We start from the raw sequence: 22,596 nt of genomic DNA, 5'->3' as shown, positions 1-22,596 counted from the left end.
TCACTTCATTACAGCCAATTTTTCTCAGTTTTGTTATATATTTGGCAAGACACACTTTTGCAACACAGTCAGAGCTTAATGATGTAGATGGGGTTGACAAAATACTGTGTCACAGGATGAAAGTGAAAGAGCTGGTTATGAGCAGGTACTCCTTTTGAGAACTGTTCAGTTGTGGTGGGGGCAAGTTGTCACAATTACTTGGTGTTGTCAGGAATACCACCTTTAGTGTACTTTTGTCTTGAATTTCAGATGTGTACATGAGATTAAAAAACTAATTGCCCAAGTCAGAATCCATGAACTGCAGCCTTAAATGTCCTTGTAGATTACATTGTTTTTCTATTTCCTTTGACAGGTCCTTTGACTCACTGAAGTAGGAATGGCATACTGAAGGATCACCTTTTGTAACTTTTAGCCAGACTGGAGAAGTCATTGTGGTATGACTGTGGAAAACAAGTAAAATTTAGTTAATTATTTTTTTTAAATCAATTGTAAGTATGGTTTAAAAAAACATTAACTTATGAATTGTCCATTTAACAAAATAAAAGCATATTTTACAATATGCGTGGACTTGTCTTTTCAAAGTCACCAAACAAAGCACCAACCATAACTCAAGCAATGGATAATCAATCATCAGCTAGCTAACTAAAATAGGCACTGACAGACTTTAACATACAATGCAGTTTACCTAAAAAATTTGTGATATGCTCTAGTTTAAATAATCTGTTTTAATAAAACACATCTGGCTTCAGTCATGAACAAAAGCATCACTTGCCTCATCACCATAAAAACGTTTGACCTCCTGTAATACTTCAGCAATGGAAACTACACCAGGCTTAAAATCACTCACTGGTTGTGTTTTCTGTTTTTGTGTGATATAGAAGTCCCATTGACATTTGATTGGAAAACACAACCTGATAACATGCAAAATACCGTTTTACTCTTCTTTAAGTGACTGTTTATGTCAGCAAAGTATTCTTTTTCTGATGACAGTGCACTGCATGCCATGCACACAAATTACAAGTGAAAGTGGGCCTTTGTCGTCATGCAATATTACATCTGTAGCATAATTCCTACTTAAATGAACAAGTAGAGCATATAATCATGTCTTGAATATATCAATTAGAATATGTACTATGATATCTATGATAACCACCACAACGCACGTGCAGCAGTCTTTCATGTTTTAGTAATTTAGATCACAAATTTTAAATTTCAACATAACTTACTTTAAGTATTCATTCAGAGTAACAAATAAAAATAAACTTTAAGAACCCCTTGAGAAAATGCTCTGACTAAACACAGGAAAATACGTTTCAAAAGCACTATTATCACCAGTAAAACAAGTTCAATGGCTAACGTTACCACCGGAACACGACGGAAAATCGAAGTTCAACTCACCACGAACACGTGAAGCAATCCGTTCATTTTGAAACGCACAAATCACGCAGTTTACAACACTGCTGCTATCATAAAACACTAATAATGGCCCGAAATTGAACAACACGTTTAATACTGTTTAAACACGAGTACATCACGTTTAATACGGTTTAAACACGTCACACGACAGATCGCGTGAAGCACTCCATTACATTTGAAACGCACAAATCACACAATTTACCTCACTGCTGCACAAATGACGTGAAATCATCACCATCAAAAACAAACACCATCGCCTTAAACATAAAATAAAGTTGCCTCAACAATGTTTTAAGATGGATTGAAGAATAAACGTATTTAGTTTACTTACCACACCATCACCTGCGCGCCGTCTTCGTGGAAGTCGTTAAAATGACGTCACATCCTTTAGTTTGAAAAAAATTCTTCTTCTTCTTCTTCTTTCTTTTTTACCGGCGGTTGGCAACCAGCTTAATGGAGCATTACCGCCCCCTCTGTTCCGGAATATGAACCTGATAATAGGTCTATCTCTATCGCAAAAGTAAACCAATTACTTTAGTTTAAAGATAGGTAGTTAGGTAAACCAGAGTGAATAACAAATTGATTTAGCATAACACATTACACTTGTATTTTGTCTTAAAAATAAATGTGTATGTGTTAATGTGACTAAATATATTTGTGTATAATGAACAGTGCTACAAAACCCATTTTTTGAGTGTGGGTCATATTATGAATTTTTTTAATCTTTGGTTTCCCCAGAGCTCAAAATAGCATATAGATAATTTATTATAACATGTAACAATTGTCACTCCTTTTGCCAAAAATGTTGCTTGATTGGATAGTGCCGATTAAGATTATTGTAATAAGACTCACTATTTACATTACAAAACAGGCAAAATCCAAACAACCTATTTTTTCACATGCTTGCAGAGAATGGTTTACCAAAACTAAGTTACTGGGTTGATCTTTTCACGTTTTCTAGGTTGATATTCACTGGGGACCCAATTATAGTACTTAAAAGAGTGTTTGTGTTTTCATTTTATTTAGAGAAAAACGTAAAAATTTATACTTTAAGTAATCTAAATAAAAACAAAATACGTTTTGGTGCAAATTGCTGCCACCTTGATTGACATTTTTACACTTATAATGTAAGTGTCCCATCGGGTGAATTATTCTACATGCACGCTGATCTTCACGCCCACTAGAAGACTTGTGCCAAACACAGGAAATACATCATGTAAGTAGTCAAGTGGTCAAGTGCAAAACCTCAAGTGTATTTGGACTCAACCTTATCATGGCACATCTCTCTCTCTCTCTCTCTCTCTGAAGTGTTACATGGGTGAACAGTTAACTTCCTCCTCCTCTGCATTTCTGCAACATATAACAGAGAAATGAGTAACAATGAAGACCACAGAGCTTTCTGACGTATGAATGACATTCAGAATACAAAACCTTCACAAACAATGTGAACACACACAGAAACTGCACTGTTGTCTAATGTAAAGTCTAATACAAGACTTCATGTGTATAAAACACACAACTGCTTCCTGCCAAAACAGCGAGTAGCCTACATCTGTTTGGTTCACACCTACATTTTTTTTAAACCCAAAGGAATGGGAGATAAATTTTGAACTATTGGAGACTTCAGTAACACTCGTCTGATTCGTGAACTGAATCTCAGCTGTTGGCGAAGATTCAAAAGACCCCCCAACAGTGAATCGGATCGTACCACTTTGAAGATTACACACTTTTTTCTAATTAACAGTTACACGGAACGGCTGTTGAGTCTAAAATTGAAGACACTTATAATCTACACTTTAACTTGACATCATTAAGTAATTTATTTGTGCTTTCGAGTAAGATTATAAATCTTTCACGCACCACCGGAAACTAAAGCAAGATAGACTTTGTACCAATCGCGAATGAATCATTCTACAGTAGCAGTTATTTCAAATAGTTCAAATGAGCCGATTCATAAAGTGAATGAATCACTCTATCTCTGAAATAGGAAGCAAGCAACGGAAGGACAAAACCATAACAGCACTCGACACAATATGTCATTTAATCATAACATACTCATATTGTTAATGAATTTGTTAATAAAAAATACGAATGTTGTGAGGGCTATAGTATAATTGAATCACTTTTTGAAATAGTTAAAAAAACTGAACCGTTAGAACGATTCACAAAAATGATTCAGTCTTCTCAACACTTCTCGCTTCGTGTTGTCACACAGTCCTGTGGTTGTGAGACGAGGGCACGCGTACGGTGGGTAACATCTCTTTATATTTTTGCTACTAAGCAAAGTATCGATCGACTTTACAACGATACATGAGAAGTATTTATACTTTATACCTCAAATGAAGTGAGAATCAGGTGTGTGAGTTAGACTTCAGTAACGTTAAGTGTGAAAGACGAGTCTAAACATCAGAGTTGTGTCTATCATTACTTTGATGCATACCATTGTACTGAGCGATTAACATATCGTATTGACATATCGCAGAAATAGCTTTGGTTTTGTAGAAAAATCTATGGTAGTAAGTTGCTGTGGTACTTTTTTGTTTGTGACTTCTAGCCAAACTGAGTGACTTGACTTTAAATCAGATTGGCTTCCTATTGAGAGGGCAACTACAGAGATCCGTCAGGTGTTTACTGAGAATTTCTGCCATTCGAGCGATACAGCGAATAATACTGATAATATCTGAGATATGAGCACACGATTGTTTCAGTTGCAGTGAATCTGACAGCAGATATTTGTATCATGTTGTCATCTGTATGGGCTTTGGTGTTGAACATGAACAGCATTGTTGTGAAGGAAATGTGTATTGAAATGCACACACACGCATGAATGCATGCAAAAATGAATGGTTTCCGTTGAATAGTTCATGGCTATGGACAAATCTCTTTTGGTCTTGTATTATCCGTCCTGTATTGGGGATGGAAACTGGATGCGGATGGAAAAAGTCCGTCACTGTGGAAAACTCTATGGATTGCTGTATGGTTTTACTTTTAGTAGTTTATTGCTGTTGTCCTGGTTCCAGATGTGCTGGATTTTGTGAAATCTGATCTCTGAACTTCAATTTTTTTGCTCTTATTCTCTTGTGTAGGCTAGTTAGTTTTTCATTTAAATCTTTCCCATCTTGGATGTGTTTCAGATGTAACCCCCTACGGGTTCGAATCCCATCACTACAGCTTTGGGAGAAATAAACAGGATGTCAGTCAGAATATTCCCATGATTGGATAGATACACTAACACACACTCAGACTTTTCGACATTGGCATTTGGCACCTGCATGAAATTAATCCAAATGTTGCATCTGGAAAATGAATGTGAATTGCTTATAATGTTATGAAAGGCGAGTTCATGTCCTGCTTCAGGTTCTTTTATTCATCTGTAAAGTCTTTTATTTTTTCTATTAGTCAGTTTCCAATTGTGTTTGTGTTTGTGTTTCACAAGTGATGAAGTTTGTTTGTGGCTTTCAGTAATGCCATAAACTGCTGATCTGCACTAACAGTAATGCAGTTAAACAAACAGCGATCAACTTTGTGACTGACTGAAAATGTGCTTTTAAAACTATATATGAAACTCTCAAACGCAAGATCTTTAATGGAAGGATTTTGAAATGCCTTTTGACCACAGACTACTGCTAATGATGTCATCAGTCTGCCAGTACAGGAAGATTAACCACCACCCACTGATCTCAACAGCTCTAAATCAGTTCTACTCTGTCCCTATTTATTGTCTTCCTGTCTTTGTTGCTTGCTCTGTCCACTCCGGGTCGCCCACTCTGTCTGCTCCGGGTCACCCGCCCCGTTCCCTCCGGGTCCCCCGCCTCCGTTCCCTCCGGGTCCCCCGCCTCCGTTCCCTCCGGGTCCCCCGCCTCCGTTCCCTCCGGGTCCCCCGCCTCCGTCCGCTCCGGGTCCCTCGCCTCCGTCCGCTCCGGGTCCCTCGCCTCCGTCCGCTCCGGGTCCCTCGCCTCCGTCCGCTCCGGGTCCCCCGCCTCCGTCCGCTCCGGGTCCCCCGCCTCCGTCCGCTCCGGGTCCCCCGCCTCCGTCCGCTCCGGGTCCCCCGCCTCCGTCCGCTCCGGTGCGCCCGCCTCCGTCCGCTCCGATGCGCCCGCTCTGTCGGCTCCGGTGCGCCCGCTCTGTCGGCTCCGGTGCGCCCGCTCTGTCGGCTCCGGTGCGCCCGCTCTGTCGGCTCCGGTGCGCCCGCTCTGTCGGCTCCGGTGCGCCCGCTCTGTCGGCTCCGGTGCGCCCGCTCTGTACGATCCGGTGCGCCCGCTCTGTACGCTCCATATCGCTCAATGTTGTCTGCTCCATGTGGCCCTCTCTGTCCACTCCGTATTGATCAATGTTGTCTGCTACATGTCGTCCGCTCCATGTGGCCCTATCTGTCCCCTCCATATTTTCTGTTTTGTATTCTTTGTGTCGTGTTTTCTAATTTGTCCGCTCCGGTTCCCCCCGCTCTATCCGCTCAGGGTCACCTGCACTGTGCTCTCCATATCGCTCAATGTTGTCTGCTACATGTTGTCCATTCTGTCTGCTCCATGTGGCCCTCTCTGTCCACTCCATATCGCTCAATGTTGTCTGCTACATGTCGTCCCCTCCATATTTTCTGTTTTGTGTTCTTTGTGCCGTGTTTTCCCATTTCCTGCAGCTCGTTTTCTGTTGTTCTAAAGTGATCAGTGTAGTTTATATTGTTTTCTTTGTTTGCATAATTGATTCAATGTGTTTATGTAAACCTGCTGTGAACTCCCTTTGTTTATTTTAACACCTTTTTAATTAAAATGCATATAAAAGTGTTGTGATATATGTTTACTCATACACACCCATTTTCTCCGAAAGTGAGTGCCATGAACTGTTTTTTTCATTTTTTTGTGTGTGCTAAAGGGCTTTGTTAGAGAGAGAAAAGCCCACAGCTGTCTGACTGACACACCTTTAGATTTCCATATAACTGTGTGTGTAAGAGTGAAATAACATACAGGTTGTAACATGAAAGAGCTAAAATTCTTTCTCTGTGTATGTCAGGTGTGTGAGAACAGCAGCATGAGTTCTGTTCGGATCAAACGGCAGATTTCTCTGGCGTGTCCGTGATTCCTGACAGAAGATCATGGCCACAGAAGAACATTATTACTCTGATCACGCCATTGATATAGAGTAAGTGACATTTGTGTTTTACTCCGTTTACTCTCAGTATCAAGTGGTGTGTGAAGTTTGTGTCTGTATGTGTTGTGTTTTTAGATTTAATGGCTCTTTTACACTAATGCAAGGGTCTGTCCATCCAACCGTCTGTCCGTCTGTCTGTTTTGGATCAATGCACAATAAGTCTTTCTCTGTTCATGTGATCATGGTTTATTCTGATGTCATTGTTGACTCCATTTTGTTGGTCATTTGATTGTAAAATGCCACATTGTGTTGAGGTCTAATATGGTTACCCTATACCCTTGTTATGCATATGGGGTGGTTTCCCAGAAAGGGATTAGACTAATCCTTGACTAAAATAAATGTAAGAGCTGTCCAAACTGAAAACAACTTGCACTAACATATCTTAAAATACAACAGTGCCATTTGTTTTTTCCTCAAAATGCACGCCAGTAATGTTTTTAGTAAGGCATGTTTATTAAAACTAGTTATTTCATAATTTAACTAAGGCCTAGTCCGGGGTTAAGCTAAACTCTGTCTGGGAAACCACCCCATAGAGTGCTTAAATGAATTTCACATAGAAAGATTCAGGTTGTATTTTGCACTTCAAAACAATAATAAATGTTGAGTAAATGTTTTGTCTGTGTATGTGTGTCTGTGTGTGTGTCAGGAGTCCAGCTGATGAAGATGGTGTTCACGATTCATTCAGTCAGCTGATCAGAGAACAGAGTCATGAACTTAATGCTGATGTCATAGAGATGAACCCAATTTACCTGGAGGACGAAGGTCAGAACACTTATTATCATCATAAAGTCTGGCTCACATTTCTGTGTATTATGACTTTATGACATGATAAGACCATCTGAGTATGACTGACAGATAAACTGACCAATCACAGCACTGTGTTTCCTGGTCCACTGACTCTTGGATATAATGTAAAGCCAACCAATAGGATTGAGGCTTGTCATATCTGTTTGTGATGTACATCAGCTGTCTGCTAATCTTGAATGAATATTGTGAATCTGTTTGTTTTTCTCAGATGATTTTGTGGGTCTAGAAGATTCGCCGTATACTCCAACTGAAGAATACGGTGATGGACAGCAGCCGACGGATAACTTGATTGGAGAACGCTGGTCGTCTGACACGCTCAGAGTTCTGTCCTCTATGCCCAGTCGAACCATCGGTGGGTTTATAAACATTTCTGTGTTTTCTCAGTTAAAGTAGAACATGAATTGAGATCTTTCTCTCTCTCTTACTGGCTCTGCAGGTCGCAGTCGTGGGGCAATCATATCTCAATATTATAGCCGCACAATGCAACTGCGCAGACGCAGGCAGAGTAGACCCTCTATTCAGCACCTTCCTCGATCTGCACGTCCCAGCATCCGTGGCTATCGTGTTGAATCGGATGGAGCCGGTTTTGACGATGGAGGTAAAAAGTGAATCTCAAAAGCATGGGCTGTGTCATTAAAACTACCTAGATTGCATGTTTTGGGATCAAAATGCAAATCTGCTGCTTTTATTCAATGAGGATTCATTCAGTTCTTCTAGGGTTAAAAGAAATGTACCCGACCCTTAATGACCCGAATCACTGTTTATCCGAACCCGATGTGCATACATTTTTTTTTTAAGAAAGTCCCGACATGAGACAAACTAGGGATGCTCATATCAGTTAATTTTCCCGACCGACAACCGTAGCTTCTAAACCGAACATTAACCGTTAACTTATAAGATTTTAATATGAAATTGTCATTGAGTAAAAATACAGTTGATGGTTGTCTTTGAACTAGTAAAAACAAAACATTTAACAGCAGCGACAGATCAACAACAGAACCAGGATTCATACATTATCAGATATTCACGCAACATTACCTTATTAAAAAGCATGCGATCGGTCCAGAGGATTAATATCCAAAAAGGGCAGATTGTCTCTGTTTCATCTATCACAGTGGTCATTTCTAAAGCAGGACGCTTTTCAGAAAGTTTGGCTTTTGCGTCGTCTTTCTCCGTTTGTGCAAAAAGAGAGATGTTTATGATCAGGGTCAGAGGCCATCAGCGAACGTCTGTCCGGATGTGCGCGAGACGGAGACGGACCCCGTCATCTTGCGCGGACACGCGCGCGTCTCCGTGATTACTTTATCAGACCGTCAGGGCAGCAGTAATTTGTGTCATTTACAGGACATTCACAAATTAAAGATAGAAAAGTGGCGAAATTTCTGTCGGCTCATGACGACACGCACCATGTATTAACAAATATTTTTTTCTTTTAACAGATAATGTTAAGCGGTCATAAATTCTTACCTTCGGTTAATGGTTTAACGGTCAATGTGAGCATCCCTAAGACAAACCGTAGAAAATTAGATCCTAGTCCGACCCAGTGGTAATTTTTTTGGACCCGAATGTAAACGGCACCGACGTGTGTGCAGTCTGCAGCCCCACATGCACCAAAAACCCAGGTGGCCTTACAACCAATTTGGCCTGCTGCTCCATTTGTTTTCATTTGTTATTTGACGACGACACCAAGGTATCCGCTAAAATGTGCATTCAAAATTGATTGACAGGTTTGTCTCAACGAAAATTAACGTACTGCCAGCCACACGATGTCACAAACACTCTTGTAGAGCTGGTGAAAAAATCTGCGATTCTCATGCGTGTCTCATCAGTAAAGCCGGTTTGGTGATTAGTAAACCGCTATCACCTGCTTTCAGATGGCGCACCATTTACTACACGGAGCCGTATTTCACCAAAAACTAGTCCAAATCGCGCTCATAAATGTGGTAGATCGTCTTCAATTATGAACGTGATGTTGCCTAGCTGCTTGGTGAAATACGGCCCAGTGTAGTAAATGCCGCTCCATCTGGTCTTGGGTCGGACGTCCATTTCTTTAGATCTGTAAACCGTGAAGACCTCTACTCTGTAGTTTTCTTCACTATTAAAATTCAGTTTGTGTAAAAGTGTTTGCTAAATGTAATGTTTTCGGGTGCTATGGATTTAAAACCCCGCCAAGAGTTAATTTTGAAAGTTTTGATTGAAAGTTTTTTGTCACATGCTCATCTGGTACACGTGTTTGTGTGTGTAGAGAGTAAGAGGGACCGTTTGGTGAATAATCTGCAGAATCTACCTGTTAGTGATCGTGTTCGTATGTTGAAAGCGATGCCTTTGAGTCTAGCTGAAAAGAAAGAGCTCAGGTAAACACACAATATATCCACACCTGCTTTTGTATCCCACTGTGTCCTGTGTTGCTGAATGTATTGCTTTAATTGAATTGATCAAAACGATTTAAACCATTGTAATGAATCGATTTGACTCGCTTATTGACTGTGTGTTTATTATGATGTGTATTGTGTACAGCTGTGTTCTGATATGCTGTGTTTTTCAGGATGTTGGCGATGAATAAAGCAGAGCACTCACTGTCTACGAGTCAAATCCCCTGCTGTAGCCAGCTCAAATATTACATCATCATTGTAAGTCCATATCATGCATAATGACATCATCATGGTGAGCCACTCATGAAAGTAAGCAGGTAGCATGCTGTATGTATTTTGTGCACATTATGTAAATTACCTGGAAAGCCAAGATGAGCAACTACATTTGCCAAAACGTCTAGACAACAACCAGAGCACCCTGGCTGGAATACTGTGTTCCAATTGGCTGTTTATGTGGAAACATGATATCAGCCATTTCAAGATAATGTTTTCATGAAATTCACACAATAAATGTTGTCTCTCTTTCTTTATTTCTGTCTCTCTCTCAGGCGGTGAAACACGGCTGGTACAGCTGGTTGTCTTTTCTGTCATCACTGCAGTTGTGGCAGACGGCTTTAAAGCGTGTTAGCGGTCGTTTTGGGACGGGCGTTCTCTCATACTTTGTCTTTCTCAGAACTCTTCTTTTCTTCAACTTCTTTCTGTTCCTGGTCACGGGTTTGCTTCTGGTTGTTCCTCAGGCTGTGACACATCAGGGACGGGCCCAGGACAGAGCCGTGAGGAGCACCTGGGGTCTTGAAGTCCTCACAGGGGCTGTAAGTCTTATTTTTAAATTAAAAGATTAAACTCATATAGACTTTAAGATGGTTGTGCTGCATTGGTCACATCATTAATTCTGTCTGTCTGTCTGTCTGTCTGTCAGGGTTATTTTTCAGAGTCTCTGCTGTATTATGGTTACTATAGTAACTACACACTGAACAATGCCTCTGAATCTGTCAATCAGTCAGACAGCAGGACATATATACAGTCTTATAACATGCCTCTGGTTTACTTCTTTACCATCGGTATGGCGTTCTTCATTACCTGCATCATCCTCGTCTACACGTGAGTCCCTCACATATGATATCATGAAGCCCAGGATCACATTTTCACACTTGCCTATTCTTGTTGATGTTCATGTAAATTCTGTCTATGGGTAAACGTTTTATTTAATTTAGTCTAGGCGTGGGTGATAAACCAGTGGGTTTGATAAACCAGGACTAGAGATTTTGGACTATAATTTCTACCGAGTTCACTTGCTGTGCAGGAAGTCACAAAGACATAAAGTTTGTAGACGTATTTAAGCATCGCAGATTTAAAACAAGTGATTCTAAATGGTTGAAACGCATAACAACTGGGTAAATGTGCACAATGTTCCTGTGTGAGAGGAGCGCGCAAGCCGCGCATCCGCTGCTCATTAAGCTTATGAGCATTTTAGCCGCTTTATTGGCCTTAGATACACACATGCATCAAAATTTCCATCTTTGCAAGTATCCTTATAAATATGACCATTTAGGTCTTAAGAGAAAGTAAACAGATGAAAAAGAAAATGCATGTGTAAGGGGGCGTGAACAAAAATCGCTTAAACGCAGCTGTAAATGCCAGGCGGATGCCGACACTGGGCACTCTTTTCAGCTAAGCATATTGTTGCTGATTTGCTTATCAGTTGTTGAACAACACACCGGTTGGTTGTTGTAATATTTGTAATGCCTTTTCTCCACTGTGATTGGTTTGGAGATGTGACATTGACGAGCTGAGCGTTTCACTCAGTTGAAAATTTTTCAACCCTCGGCACTAAACGCGGACAAAACCCGCCAGCTGCTGCTCTTTTTGAATAGCACGACGCTTCCATTGAAAACACTTGAAAACATACGTCGGCTACCGGCATAAACGCCTCTGTGTGCACACCCCCTAACCCTAACTTTGGTCTTAAAGGGGAAGTTACCTAATTTTGCTCCTGTCTTTAACTCATGTTAATCAAATAGCATTGAGAGTAAATCTTTCACTGCTCTTAACTAAATCACTTACCTACCTTTTAACAAGACATATTTATACATTATTGTTTATTATCTTTACTTCATCACTGATTGTTTGTTTTTTGACTTCTTTTTTATGCTTGGATAAGTTTTTTGTGAGAATTATAAAAATTCTATGGCATTAAAGATTTTAATAACATAAAAATCTTATTAAAAGAAAAAGAAAACTACTGTGATACATATAATAAAATTAATTATTTTGTTAAATAACATTTTGGTCATATTGCAATTTTGAGATGAGTTAAAAGATTAGTTTTTTTGTACACTGGCTAATGTGGAAGCATTCTAACAATAAGAGGAAGTGCATTGCATAACCTGAATGCAGCGACAGACTAATCTCTGCCCCCTAGATTTTAATTTACAGGGAGGCAAGAATCAACAGACTGAAGGAAATGAGAAGGCGTATACCGGGTGACTTTAGACACAGATACACAGAGGGCTTTTCCATGCATAGCTTTGTATGTTAGTATGAGAGTTTCAAAACAATACGTGACTGAACAGGAAGTCAATTTAATCTATAAAGCACACATGTGAAGTATTACGTGTATGTATGTAAGAACACATGCTGCTGAATTCTGGATATACTGCAGTCATATTATATATCTCAATGCCTACCCAAAATATGATTGAAATCTTGCTGATGTTCTGTCTGTGTTTTAATCCTCCAGTATGTCAAAGTCATTCGGGCAGAGTTTTCGTATTGATAAATCTAAAGGACTGTTGGCCATCAAACTTTTTAGCTCCTGGGATTTTAAAGTGAGCAAGAAATCTTCAGTTCGACTTCAAAGTGAGAACATTGGCACGCAGCTCAAAGTAAGAACACTTGTGTGTGTGTGTGTGTGCATGTGTGTTTGTTGTGTGCGTGTGTGTTTATTCTGTATGTAATGTATGATGTGTGTGTGTTTTTACAGGAGTTGTTGGCGGAAGCGAATCGTCAGGAGTCGGAGGTTCCTGCTCTTCAGCGATTTTGCCGGCTTTTAATTCATATGTTGGCGTGGATCATGTGTTTAGGAAGCATAGTGGCGTGCGTTCTTGCAGTGTATTACTTCTCAGAATATATACACAAGGTACCACCCACACACAAACACTTCTGTCACTTAAAATAAGATGTAGACACATGATAATAACGGGTGTTGTTTAATATTTACTGCCTTACCCTTCAGCAGTCATCTTTTTTTCTCTCCTCTCTTAATGTCGTGTTGTCTCACTCAGGATCTGATGATTGGTGCTCAGTCAAAATCCACTGATAATTTGTTACTGAAAGAAGCGCGACTGTTGGCTCTTCCTGTCGTTGTATCGAGCATCAATTTCCTCCTGCCGGGTTTCTTCAACGCTGTGGCCTGGATGGAGGAATATGATTCTCCCAGTGTGCTCAATTATATCTCCATTAGCAGGTAATCCTGTGTGTCATACTACTCTTCTTCAAGGGCCAGATTAAATATAGTGTGTTTAGCCCTGTTTTTACCTTTTTATGTTATAAGTTAAGTTCTTTTTGTTATTTTTAAAGTATTCACTACATACAGTCAGTCTTCTCGTAATGACTAAAATTGCACTTCATGTTTTCTTTTTTAATATTTTAAAGATAAATAGGCTAAACCGTCTGTCCATTGTACGCTACATTTAGACACGATTGTCGAAGTTCGCCATCTAGTGTCAGTCGTAATGAAATTTCAGTTTAATCATAAATCCGTGGCAACATGGGAGAGAAGCTCATTTAAGCGCAAGAGCCTTTAATCTATCTATCTAATATATAGATTATACTTAAAGGAACATGCCAACTTTTTGGGATTTTAGAGTCTATACATACATTTTTCATCTCTGTGCATGCCATTACTCTGTCTGACGCACCCACCGCTATCCTAGCTTAGCACAAAGACTGGAAGTGAATGGCTCCAACTAGCATACTGCTCCCAATAAGTGACAAAATAATGCCAACATGTTCCTATTCATATGTTGTGATTTGTGTAGTCATAGCGTGTACAAATAACAAGGTCATATGAGACACAGCCATCTTTTAACCGTATACACACTGGGAATGATATTTTCATAAGGCGAAGCGCTGCTACTTGGGCTATACAAATCACAACATATAAATAGGATAATGTTGGTGTTATTTTGTCACTTATTGGGAGCAGTATGCTAGCTGGAGCCATTTACTTCCAGTCTTTATGCTAAGCTAGGCTAGCGGTTGGTGCATCAGAGTTACGGGACGCACAGAGATTTAAAGTGTATGTATGGACTTATCTAACTCTGGGATATACATTAAAAAAAGCTTAAATCCCAAAAAGTCGGCGTGTTTCTTTAATAATCTACTTGTTATTAATTAAAGTATTCAAGTGTTACTGATTAAGTTCTGTTTGTTGTGTCTTACAGGAATCTGCTATTGAAAGCGAGTGTGTTGGGTGTGCTGTGTTATCATTGGTTGGGCCAGGTGGCATCAAAACCTAAGGATTTGAAATTAGAGGTGAGACCTGCAGATGTTTTAGAAATGTTTGCAGTGATACTGGTGCGGTGTGTGTCTGTGTGTTACTGATGTTTTGTGTGTGTGTTTGTCAGTGTTGGGAGAGTTTTGTAGGACAGGAGTTGTACCGTTTCTTACTGATGGACTTCATCTTCACCCTGCTCGACACCTTCTTTGGAGAGTTTCTGTGGAGGTGAGAGACATTTAGCAAGCAAACCTCTTGTACACACAGAATCTGTTTACACCTGGAATTAAAATGCGTTTTGGGCGATGGGAATGGTCTATGGGGGGTCTGTCTGCTTTCCTTTAAACGCGAGAGGGAGAAATGACGGCTTTAAATTGACACAAACTAATATTATGTCATGCTTCACAATGTTTTGTGCACGTATATGTAAGAGCTTTCTCTGATATTTCAGAGCAAATGATGAAAACAGCTCAAGCAACTTTCAAACGCTCGCAAAATGAAACCTAAATGAAAGAGGCGGAGAGCTGCTTCAGTTTTATCAATGAAAGGCCTACAAATCATGTCTTATGTTAAAGGCGCCTTGGCATGAAAATCTGACTTTTTCCATTTTAAAATGCTTTGATTGGGTCCCCATTCTATAAACCTAGAAAATTTGAAAATATTCAACCCAGTAACTTAGTTTTGGTAAACCATTCTCTGCAAGCATAGAAAAAATACGTTGTTGAAATTTGGCTCCCCTTATGATGTCATAAGGAGCTCTTATTATAATAATACCACCCCTTAATCTGCACTATCCAACCACAGCACTGCCATTTAGTGCAGAGAAAAAGAGAGAGAGAAAATAATTCACAGCACAATTGAGTTTCAATTGCAACAAACCACCATCATTGCGATCAGTGTTTGCACTTCATCCGCTCATTTGCATTTAAAAGGACACACCCAAAACGCCACATTTTTTACTTTTAAACATTTAATTACTTATTTACAATTAAATCTTAAGATGCAAATAAATTATTTTAAAATTTAAAAAATCTAAATAAAACACTTACTAACAAAGTAGATTTTTGTTAACAAAAGATTACCAGAAGAAGGTAATATTAACAATAACTATGTAAAATACTGATAATAAAAGCTATAAATGGATAAAAATAACTAGAAGTTAAACATGCAAATGTGCTATTGAATTATTGAAATATTTACTTAAAATCTCAGGGGTACTTCAAGTAAATAATTTTTGGAAAGTTCGACAAAAAAGTTTGAAAACCCCTGGGGGCTATTCCAGAAATCTGGTTATGTGACATTCCCGGGTATGGTTATCTTATGGAAGGGTGTTTATATTGTATGTTTACATGCACAGTCTTATTCTGATCATGCATGGTAATGTGAAAGGTCATAAACACATAAAACAGATTTATTTTATCGGGCAAAGGTCTTGAACAGCTAAAACAAAATCTGATTGGCACAAGTAGATTTCTGTCCATTACTCCGATTTCTCGTTAAATAAACGCCTTAACCGGCTTTCTTGCAAATTTGTTTAAAACGCAAAGATCCTGTAAAGCTTTAGGGAGTGACAATCGCATTTAAATGCAGGTGTAAATGCCCTAAATGATCACACCACGTGTGTACAGAACAAGACTCATTCCTGAAACAGCGATGATTGACACCCAGGGGTAATCATAGCAATAGCGTGGTTATCATTTACAGCTTTGGCCAAAATAATATTACAGCATTATGTTTTGCATTAAACCATCGCCTTGGCATTGTGTGGCGTACACATTTGTGAGGCTTCTTCTCTCAGTCTTACAGTGTTGCCAGGTCCTCCTCTTTTTTTGTACTTGCATAATGTTGTGGTGCTTTTGGCTCATGAAGTGATCAAGTTTTTGGTGTTATCAAAATGAGAATCTGGCCGTCCCAAAATGTTGAGCTTTAAGGTAAAGCATTTGGATTTATTAGGGCCCGAGCACCGAGGAGCAGGCCAGAATGGCCTGCACCGAAAGGTGCGAAGCCCTATTGTTTTTGCTCGAATTTTTTTATTTTTATTTTTTTTAACACTTTTGGACTTTTTGGGGGCCTTAACATACTCGAAAACTCTTGAAATTTGGCACAGACGTCAGAGTCGTCCGTCATCGCAGAAATCCAAAGGCTGGAACACGGGTGTGGCACAGGGGCTCTGTAGCGCCCCCTGTAATGCAAAAAAAACCATTGATGCACAGATTGGGCAAAAATGTACGCACATGTACGGGACTTTGTACGCTTATAGATCTCATCGACCCGAACAACTTTCGCCCTCTAACATTTAAGCTCCGCCCAACAGGAAGTCGGCTATTTTGTATTGTTTCAAAAATGCATGCGGTGAACTTTTAAATACTCCTCCTAGGGGATACATGCAAATGACACCAAACGTGGTGATCATGATGCCGAGACATTGTACTTGCTAAATTGCGAAGGGATTTTTGATATCTCGAACGATTCTGCCATGGCGAGGCGACAAATTCATGGCGAAATCAGAGAAACAGGAAGTGTCTAATATCTAAGGCAAAAAATATCTTATTGTAATGCCATACGGGTACTTTGTTCGTCTGAAGATTACGATCGCATCGATGTGCCTATTGTGACTCCCGGGTATAGCGCCACCACCAGGCGCCAGGAAGTATGTCAGTCATGAACTTTTAAATACTTCTCCTAGGGAATTCATACGATTGACACCAAACGTGGTGAACATGATGCTGAGACATTGGACTTGCTAAATTGCGAAGGGATTTTTGATATCTCAAACGGTGTTGCCATGGCGAGGCGACAAATTTATGGCGAATTCAATGAAACAGGAAGTGTCTAATATCTAAAGCAAAAAATGTCTTATTGGGATGAAACGCAGTGTGTATGTTCGGCCAAGGATTCCGATCGCATCGATGTGCCTATTTTGAGTCTCGGGTATAGCGCCACCAACAGGCACCAGGAAGTGTGGCAGTCACAAAAGGTGGATTTCTTGACAGTTGCATGTGGTGAACTTTTAAATACTCCTCCTAGGATTTTCATGCGATTGACACCAAAAGTGGTCAACATGATGCTGAGACATTGTAGATGATAAATTGCGAAGGGATTTTTGATATCTCAAACGCTGTTCCCATGGCAACACGTCAAACTTTACTTTCATTTTCAGGCATATTTAAGCTCTTGGCGTGCACTTTGGGTGCCTTAACATGCTCGAAAACACCGGGAATTTGGCACAGATGTAAAAGTCACGTGCCACTAGGCTCATGCAAAGGCTGGAATATGGGCGTGGCAAGGGAGCTCTGTAGCGCCCCCTGTAATGCAAAAACAAACATTGGGGCACAGATCGAGCAAACATGTACGCACATGTACGAGAGTTGCTATGCATATAGATCTCATCGACCCAAACAACTTTTGCACTCAAACATTTTAGCTCCGCCCAACAGGAAGTCGGCTATTTTGGATTGTTTCAAAAATGCATGCGGTGAACTTTTAAATACTCCTCCTAGAGGATTCATGCGAATGACACCTAACGTGGTGAACATGATGCCGAGACCTTGTAGATGATAAATTGCGAAGGGATTTTTGATATCTCGAACGGTTCTGCCATGGTGAGGCGACAAATTTATGGCGAATTCAGAGAAACAGGAAGTGTCTAATATCTAAGGCAAAAAATGTCTTATTGTGATGACACGGGGGGTGTTTGTTCATCTGAAGATTCCGATCGCAGCGATGTGCCTATTGTGACTCCCGGGAATAGCGCCACCACCAGGCGCCAGGAAGTGTGTAGGTCACAAAGGTGAATTTTTTTGTCAGTTCCATGCGATGTTCTTTTAAATACTCCTTCTAGGATTTTCATGCGATTGAGACGAGAAGTGGTCAACATGATGCCGAGACATTGTAGATGATAAATTGCGAAGGGATTTTTGATATCTCAAACGCCGTTCCAATGGCAATGCTGCAAACTTCACTTTTATTTCAGGCATATTTAAGGCTCTTGACTCGTTTAGATTAACATTAAAGTTGACACACACATCAGAGTTTTCGGCTGTTAAGTCACAAAAAGGTCAGACATAGGCGTGTCTCTTAAGTGGCTCCTTAGCGCCCCCTTTTGTCTAAAGTCTGGGGTTTCTTTTAGCTACAGTCCCCAAATGGCTCAGTAACAACATTAAATAGCCCACTGATATTTACCCACTTGATGCCCTTGCCCACCGTGCATCGTTTTCTCGGACGCACCGTGTAGCGGAAAAAAAAAACGTGCGAGGGCCCGCCATTGCTGCTTGCAGCTATATTTTTAGTTTATTATTGTATATATAGGATTTTTTGTGCAAGATCTGGCAACACTAGTCAGCAAACGCTCACAAGTCATTTTCTGCACAGTGCATTAAGAAGATTTTTTCCCCTTTTAGGCATTCATTTATTTTAGAAGAGAGACGTGTCATGTCCATGATGCACGTTTAATTACTTCATTAACAGGCGGAGATGTCATTGTCTGTGTAAATGCAGTTTTTTTGTGTAGATAGTTTATTGATTTGCATGAAGCATATTCATATAATAAACAGATTTGTGATAGATAACTGCTTATTTTGTGTATGTAAACTCTCTTTCTTTCTGTGTCTCAGGTTGTTTTCCCAGAAAGCTTTAAAGAGGAAAAGGAAGCCCGTGTTTGATATCGCCAGGAATGTTCTTGAGCTCATCTATGGACAAACTCTTGCCTGGTAATCTGATAATAATCTCACTCTGATTATAAGATCATACACAGTAACGTTAATCAGAGCATTACATTTGAATATTGTTTGTGTGATGAAGAGATTTAAAGTGAACTCTCAGTATGAATCAGAGAGTCGCTCTTCTCAGAGGCGGTTCATCTTCCTACTGTACAGTACATACAGTATTTCATTCAATCTAAAGAAGTGTAGTTAATCCTTAAAGTCACGGTCTCTCTGTTTCACTAAATAACATGATCTGAGAAGTAATACTGCCGTAGACATCTGATGTGTATTGTGTTTCTCCTGACCATAGCTAAAGACAGAATTATTGTGTATCTGTTTACGGGTGATAAGTATTCATGCATTGTTCTCAATGAGTGTTGAGATGTGTTGTGTATTTGATATGTATTAACTCATAATATAACTGTGATATATAATGTGTGTGTTTTTGTGTTCGTCTACAGGTTGGGTGTCCTGTTCTCTCCTCTCCTGCCAGCTGTTCAGATTATTAAACTACTGCTGCTCTTCTACATTAAAAATGTATGTGTGTTTATGTTTGTGTTTATGTTTGTGTTCATGTGTGTCTGATATAGGGTTGCAAAGGGGTGTACAATGGGCACCTAATCTGAGGAATATTTAAAATATTCCAAATTGGTAACTTGACTGGAATTTATGGGAATTATTTGGAAATTTAGGACAATTTATATAAACTCAGGGTTCCCACGGGTCCTTGAAATCCTTGGAAGTTTGTGAATCTGGGGGAAAAAATTCAAGGTCCTGGGAAGTTTTTGAAAATATACATACATAGATACAGGTCATTGAAAGTGCTTGAATCTATTTTATGCAAGAAGTTTTTTGAAAAAAAAAATCCATATTATTCCCTGTGTATTGTAGGATAATATCAAAAAAATTCTAGACTTTTTAAGCACACGTGCTAAACTGTTTGCTTTAAATGCTTATATCTTCTGTATGTGAATGTTGATTCATACCCAACTGCTTTAGTTGTGTTTGACACATGAAATCGTCTCGGGTTACGTATGTAACTGTTGTTCCCTGAGAAGGGAACGAGACGCTGTGTCTCCCTTGCTATACTTCCTGCGTCCCTGTAACGGCGTCTTTGGCAATATTTCAGATAGCGATATACTTCCTGGCTCCCGCGTCACCCTGTCTTTGTTGTTAAGCCTCACCATTGGTTGAATTTGATATACACATTCAGACGCACTTACCCCTGGAGGCGTCCCCAAAGTGTCACCGCAGTGACGCAGCGCGAGTTCCCTCGAAAGGGAACTGTAACAATGTATCTTTAAAGGTAACATAATGTAACCTTTAGTCCTTGAATTTGAGGGTATTGGACCTGGAAAGTCCTTGAAAGGTCCTTGAAATTGAAGTCAACTAAGGTGTGGGAACCCTGTAAACTTTATCATATACAAACATAAATAAATATTTTGTTTGGTCATAAGCAGGTAATACAAATTCTAGCTAGATTTTGACAAGTTATCTTGTCAATTAAGAGAAAATTTTTCTGCCAATGATGCTTTTCTGTCGTGGTTTTACAGTTATCTGTAATTCTGCTATTATCCACTAGATGTCCCAATTTATAAAAAACTTGAGCAAAAATTAGTTTAACAACATTTTAAGCTCTGTGTATGTTTTAAACTTTGTTCTGAATCTGATCTCTAATAAAATTCCTTTACAAAATGCAATTATCTCAGCTTTTTGCTCAAAATGTTGTATTTTTGAAGAAACCTACCCATATTTAATATGAAGATAGGATAAAAACACGTTTCCCCCATTTTGTTTGTATGTTTAAAAGCAGAGGGTCTGTTCTTTCATTTGATGTATTTGTATGTTTATATATTTATAGAAAAAAAATCCTGGAAGGCATTTTTTTAAAATCACAAAAATGCTGGCAGGGAATGAGTTAATACCCATGGAAAGTTTCGGCCTTGAAAATTCCAGAATTTTGCAATCCTAGTCTGATAGAAGTGATGATGTCTGATGTGTGTCTGTAGGTCAGTCTGATGATGAACTGTCAGGCGTCTGGGAAGCCCTGGCGTGCCTGTCAGATGACCACTATCTTCATCACCCTGCTGTGTTTCCCATCATTCCTCAGTGCTGCTGTCTGTGTCACATACACTATGTGGACGTGAGTGTTAAACACACACACACACATGTTGTGTTTCCATGTTTTATGGAGACTTTGCGTAGACGTTATGACTTTTATATTGTACATGATGTATGTTCTGTCCCCAAACCTAACCCCCTTTTGCATTTCATTTAGTTTGATTCATAAGCAGTGTTCCTCTTCTGTTTGAATAATTTCATCCTTAATGTTTCTCTGTGTGTTAGGATACAACCGTCCAACAACTGCGGTCCATTCCGGGGTTTGAAGACCATGTTTCAGGCAGGAAAAATTTGGGTTAAAAAGTTGGCCGAATCGAACAAAAATCTGTCCTGGCTCACCTGGGTGCACACATACCTGGTGGAAAACCCACTCTTTCTCTTCATGTTGGCTGGCATCTTCCTGTGAGTATCCTGTCTCTCGCTCTCTCTCTCTCTCTCTCTCTCTCTCTCTCTCTTTTCGAATGAAGATTTAGTGAGTGAGTGTTTGCTTTCTTTTTTTTTATAGGATAGTGATTTACTTCCACAGTCAGGTGGTTGATGGACAGAGAAAGGTCATTGAATTACTTCAGGAGCAAATCGAAAATGTAAGACACAAAATGCACTATAGATGGAATCACTAAGGTCTGATCCTAGATCTGTCATGACATCAATTTCCTGTTGTGACATTGTTTCTGTGTTCAGGAGGGAGAAGATAAAAAGTTTCTCATCACACGACTGCAGGACATTCATGAACGGAGACGAACTGTCTCACCGCGCCGTGAGAGAGACCACTGAGGTACACATCTGCAATGATTCGCCCATTCTGCATATTACACTCGTATAAAACGTTTGTTTTTTATCAGTATTTATAACATGACTTGATCTTTGTGATTGATGAGGGTTATTTTGGACCCTGTTGCTTGTGTCGTTTCAGAACTATTCATGAGATGAACAAGACCATCATGAACTGAAGATTTCTGCTGATCAAAATCTAAAAGCAAACTGGAAATGGCAGGAAAACTGTGGATATGATGAGATCACATAGAGGAACAGAGAGATGTATGCTGAGTCACTGTTCATTCAGTGATGCTTTACATGAATAAACAGACATCCAGAAAAGATGCTGATGATGATGATGTGATTGACAGCTCACATACTCTATATACTGTACATAATAATATAGATTTACTGTATATTCCTCAGAGAATGATCAGGGTCAACCAATGGTAAAGAAAGGCTATCCAGATATTGGTTTGGAAGGTTGGTTAATTAGTAAACCTGTGAAAATTTACCCTGTTGTATCTTGCCGTTTTAATTTTACTGTGAACAAAGGGAATATTTAATACTCTTTAGCTAACTGGACTTTTTACTGGACTCATTTTAATAAACTTTTTTTACAATAAATCTTGCCTCCAGTTTTGATTTATATCAAACATCAGTTCTGTGTTTTTAGTAAAGTAGATTTAAGTACAAAGACATTTTTGCTTTGATTATAATGTCAATATATTTTATGAAAGCATGCAAAAAAATGGCAAAGTTTCAAAGATATGTACAC

The 22,596-nt window shown here is 39.5% G+C and overlaps 1 protein-coding gene across 1 annotated transcript; it reads left to right on the top strand.

The window, feature by feature from the left end:
- Positions 1-3,513: 3,513 nt before the first annotated feature.
- tmc6b (transmembrane channel-like 6b) lies at positions 3,514-22,445 on the top strand. The gene is made up of 21 exons (XM_065259222.2): positions 3,514-3,663; positions 6,424-6,552; positions 7,208-7,323; positions 7,577-7,720; positions 7,805-7,966; positions 9,614-9,722; positions 9,914-9,998; positions 10,289-10,552; positions 10,660-10,841; positions 12,481-12,625; positions 12,724-12,879; positions 13,025-13,206; positions 14,186-14,276; positions 14,369-14,466; positions 18,852-18,947; positions 19,403-19,478; positions 20,951-21,084; positions 21,288-21,464; positions 21,568-21,646; positions 21,744-21,837; positions 21,976-22,445. Exons 2-20 carry the CDS (start codon positions 6,506-6,508, stop codon positions 21,834-21,836), a joined length of 2,436 nt encoding a protein of 811 aa, XP_065115294.1. The 5' UTR covers positions 3,514-3,663; positions 6,424-6,505; the 3' UTR covers position 21,837; positions 21,976-22,445.
- The last annotated feature ends 151 nt before the right edge of the window (positions 22,446-22,596 follow it).

This window comes from Paramisgurnus dabryanus, chromosome 14 (assembly GCF_030506205.2).
Source record: "Paramisgurnus dabryanus chromosome 14, PD_genome_1.1, whole genome shotgun sequence".
Lineage (NCBI taxonomy): Eukaryota > Metazoa > Chordata > Actinopteri > Cypriniformes > Cobitidae > Paramisgurnus > Paramisgurnus dabryanus.
Note: the sequence above shows the minus strand (reverse complement) of the source record. Positions and strands in the feature narration are given on the sequence as shown.